The sequence below is a fragment of the Vigna umbellata genome, chromosome 2, assembly GCF_029865625.1.
Source record: "Vigna umbellata cultivar VRB3 chromosome 2, Vumbellata_1.0, whole genome shotgun sequence".
NCBI classification, from domain to species: Eukaryota; Viridiplantae; Streptophyta; class Magnoliopsida; order Fabales; family Fabaceae; genus Vigna; species Vigna umbellata.
In genome coordinates this window covers 8,347,622-8,352,360 of record NC_142166.1, presented here as the reverse complement: position 1 = coordinate 8,352,360, position 4,739 = coordinate 8,347,622, and the positions used below count along the sequence as shown (strand labels likewise).

The 4,739-nt window shown below is 29.5% G+C and overlaps 1 protein-coding gene across 1 annotated transcript; it reads right to left on the bottom strand.

Moving 5' to 3' along the window:
• Window positions 1–3,424: 3,424 nt before the first annotated feature.
• Window positions 3,425–4,536, bottom strand: LOC124849000 (uncharacterized). The gene has a single exon (XM_047326834.2). The coding sequence runs from the start codon at window positions 4,499–4,501 to the stop codon at window positions 3,683–3,685; it is 819 nt and encodes a 272-aa protein (XP_047182790.1). The 5' UTR covers window positions 4,502–4,536; the 3' UTR covers window positions 3,425–3,682.
• Between the last annotated feature and the right edge of the window lie 203 nt (window positions 4,537–4,739).

Here is a 4,739-nt window from a genome sequence, read left to right as displayed (position 1 = left end):
AATATTTTACAAGGACAAAACCAAAATTTATATATTTAATAAAGACTAAAAATAAGTATTTCCAATTTTATCACATGAAGGACAAGGGAAATAAGAACAATATTTTTTATATTTGAGATATACTAAAGACATTGAAAATTATACTCCTGTATTGTATTTTCTTTTCAAAAGTTTTGTTTCTTTTGTCATTCTTAACGTTTAAAAAGGTTATAAAAATAACACTAACTAACTTTTTCTTTTATGATTTATACTTTTATCCTTCCTTTAATCTTTAATATATAAATACTTTATTGAATTAAAAAAAAAAAGTCATTACACTCTTTTTTTTCTTTTGAAAAAGAACCTTACATTTACTTTTAAATTTGTACAATGCATTGATTAGTTTGAAAAAGAAACTCACCAGAGAACATGCAAAGGTAGTGTTGTCAACATATGTTTTACACTAAAATCAATCACGTAACTTAAAGAACATAAAATAATGAAAGTTGGGTAGAAATTAATGTACGTATAATAAAAAAAGTGATTTCCTTTTTCTAAAAGCAAACATGTTGGTAAACGACCGCGTTCAAGTTAATCTTCTCCCAACACATCAAATGATAAAGACACGTTAACTAACCTACACAATTATATATACCAAAAAAGAAAAAGAAAAACAGCAGCAAATGACAAAAAACTACATGTATTAAAAATAACTCAAAATTCATAATTTTAATTTGAAGGGTTAAAAAAATTACTGGTACAAACTTTAATTTTTAGGAAAAAAATTAAGAAAAAATAATGAAAAAAATATATGAAATGAGTTACGTTACTGAAGTTAGTTTAATTTGTAAAAAGTCGTAATTCTTTTAAATTTTTAATTTGTTCATAAACTACCTTTGAGTTACGAAATTTATTTAAATTTTTTTCTAAAACTTTGATTAGAAAATTTGTTCAAATATCACCTAGAATTATTATTTTTCACTCTTATAAATACACACTTTAATATCGTATTTTCTGTTATTCAAGTGTTTATTTCGCATATGTTATTTATGAAGTAGCTAAATAAATTAAATCAATCATCTTAAATTAACTACTATATTTTTTTTGCACACACATATCTATAGTCTTAGATATTGTCTCTTTTAAATTTATATCATCATTTTAATTATCTTTAAATTGAATTCTAATAATTTTTGGAAATAAATAATTAAAAGATATCATTTCAAATCCAAAATATAATTTATATATTTAAAAATTTTATTTACTATGAAGTTTATTTATAATATAATTCATATATTAAATTTATTTAGTCAGACTAAATTTTATAATCAAGTTAATTTACACTTCTCGATTAAAAAACTATTTTTGATCAATTAACTTGGGACACTAGTTAAAATTTTGTATTTTAAATTGAATAATATAAAAATATATAATTAAAGATGACTATTTTTCATAATTAAATTATTTATTAAAATAGAAATACAGTGATGGATACAGCTATTCACCGTCTGTATCTTTTGACAATGTAAGCCAGAATTTAAAGCTTGATAATGTTATTTTATGAATAGAAAAACGAAAGAGAAATATTTAACTTTTTCATAGAATGCACATTGCCTACCTATGGAGTAGGGAAGGGTTGGTGTCCCATATTCTACACTACCGCTACAAAATTCCCTTGTCTCCTTTTTTCTTCTCACAATCATATCTTTGAAATTGAAATTTTAAAACTAAATTTCTCACAATATCGCTTTGAAATTAAAATTTTAAAAGTAAAATATGTTTTACAACTTCTTCAACAAGTGAACACAAAAATTCTTAGAAGGCAAAATGAGTTCTTAAGAACCATCAATATTTAAAGTTTCTTAAATATGAATATTATTTGTTGTTTGTTTTGTCTAACGTATGTTTATATATATATATATATATATATATATATATATATATATATATATATATATATATATATATATATATATATATATATATATATATATATATATATATATATATATATTTATTGATCATCTCAATGTCAAATTTATAAATGTTCAATTTTATGTTTATAGATAATGTATGCATTTTCATTCTTCTAATAGGATTTCATAACGGTCTATCAACATTAAAATCCCATGAAGAACATTATAAAAGTTGTTCCATACAAAAATCATATTTTTAAAAAAGACTGCAAGTTAGAGTTGTATTAAACGTCGCACTTTGTTTAAAAGTTGATAGAAGTTATGTGCATAGACATGTAAAACTTTGTTGTGTTTCAAATAAGTTATTAAAGAAGCCATACACATTTAATTTAATGCTTAGTCAAGAGCATTTAATATGTCTCACTACTTTAATCATGATCAAAAGAAAAAAATGGTAATAAGAGAAACTTTCAATTTGGCTCACAACGACTTCAAAGAATTTGCAATGACTATTTTCTTCTCAAAATCTTTGTAAAAAGGATATTTGTCAAGAAGAAAGATAGGAGAAGCTCTTATAATAAGAACGAGAACATGTTTTTTGTATTCTTAAGTAATTCTTAGCCTTATTAACATTTCTTATATTGAAAAACATGATATTTAACACAAAATATTTTTTCCTACCTCAATGCAATGGATAAATAACATGAAGATCTTCATTGCTGCCTCCAGGAATCCACATCATTATTTGAATCTTGAGTATCCTAAAAAGATAAATATTCTATATAATTATTTCAACATTAAATAATATTCATTAACAACACACACAAAAAGTTTTAAAATACCTACTTGAAATTAGGTTAAAAATGTAGGAGAAATTTCATCTAAATTTATTTGCATTGACTATTCCCTGGTCCCTTTCTAAACTTAAGTTACAATGCAAGCGATGGAATTGCATATGTTTCCATGTGCATTAAGAGATTTTACATTCTGATCAAACAAAAAATAGTTTGGGTAAGTATATTTATTTTTAAGTATAATGACTAAAATGTAAAGTTTGTGTAAGTATATATATATATATATATATATATATATATGTATATATATGTATATGTATATGTATATATATGTATATGTATATGTATGTATATGTATATGTATGTACGTGTGTGTTGATCTTTTTTATCAAATCACACATGACACTTGACTTTTTTTTCTTTATTCTTTTCTGTTTATCATTATTTCTTTTACAGCTGTGTACAATGAATAAGCACTTTACTTTTGTCGTTTTCATATTAACTGGAGACGATCTTTAACTACTCTTCCGTGTCTACCTCACTAAATTTTATGCACCACCGTGGTACGACAAGAATCTTAAGATTAACGTTTCTTTTTTTATCAGAAAAATAAAGATACAAGTCAGACAAAGGTAACAGGGTATCCAACCAATATACTCTAAGATTTATACTTAAGCTGATCATAGTGTCATAAAGTAATTTATTAAGGATTTGCTTGCTTAATCGACCCAGCAATTATCAAAATCACAAAGTTCTATTATTAAGAGTTTTCAGTACAAAAGATCACACATTTTTTTCTCTGTTTTACATTCATGCATCCATGACACTCTTATCTTGGCCACAACACTGTAAACAAATGATTAAAAATAAACGAAGACAGCAGGAGTAATCCTTGGCATGATTCGTAAACTAAGCTACACACTCTGAGCTTACAGCTTTTATTTATCACATACTTCAGATACAACTCTTAACATACTGCAGAATCGTTTGTCATCAGTTGGAGCTTGGAGGGTACTTTGGGTGAGGTGGCTTCCCGTACGGTGGCGTGTACACCGGTGGCTTTACAATCGGAGGCGTGTAAACTGGTGGCTTGTAAACTGGTGGTTTTTCAACTGGGGGTTTGTACACCGGTGGCTTCTCCACAGGTGGCTTGTACACTGGTGGTTTTTCAACCGGAGGCTTGTACACTGGTGGCTTCTCTACCGGGGGCTTGTAGACCGGTGGTTTTTCAACTGGAGGCTTGTACACCGGTGGCTTCTCTACTGGGGGCTTGTACACTGGTGGTTTTTCAACTGGTGGCTTGTACACGGGTGGCTTGTACACTGGTGGCTTGTAAACTGGGGGTTTGTACACTGGTGGTTTTTGAACTGGGGGTTTGTACACTGGTGGTTTTTGAACTGGGGGTTTGTACACTGGTGGCTTCTCCACAGGGGGCTTGTAAACCGGTGGTTTCTCAACTGGGGGTTTGTACACGGGTGGTTTTTCAACTGGGGGCTTGTACACCGGTGGTTTTTGAACTGGGGGTTTGTACACTGGTGGTTTTTGAACTGGGGGTTTGTACACCGGTGGTTTCTCTACTGGGGGCTTGTACACCGGTGGCTTCTCCACTGGTGGCTTGTAAACCGGTGGTTTTTCTACAGGTGGTTTATAGACCGGTGGCTTCTCAACCGGGGGTTTGTAAACAGGTGGTTTCTCAATGGGAGGCTTGTAGACAGGAGGTTTTTCTACTGGGGGCTTGTCATAGTTAGCAAGCCCTTGAGGGGACAGAACCAGAACTGCAAGAAGCAGAACTAGGGAGCTTAAGGAAGCCATGTTGTTGATGTTTTAGTTGCTGAATAACACAACCAGTTCATGGTATTTATACTACTTTGGGACTTACTGTTGCGTACATGTTTAAGTGTCTAGTTGTTCTATGATGCGGTGGCTGTAAAAGGTCAATCTTTTGTGTTGAATTTCAATCAGTGAGAAGGTGTGATTTTGTCTTCTTGTCGTTGCAAAGATGGAAAATAAACATGAATACTGATAAGTCCTTACCGGTTGAATATTTTCT

Coding starts and splice junctions, on each gene's coding strand:
- LOC124849000 (XM_047326834.2), bottom strand. CDS start 4,501: ATGGCTTCCTTAAGCTCCCTAGTTCTGCTTCTTGCAGTTCTGGTTCTG.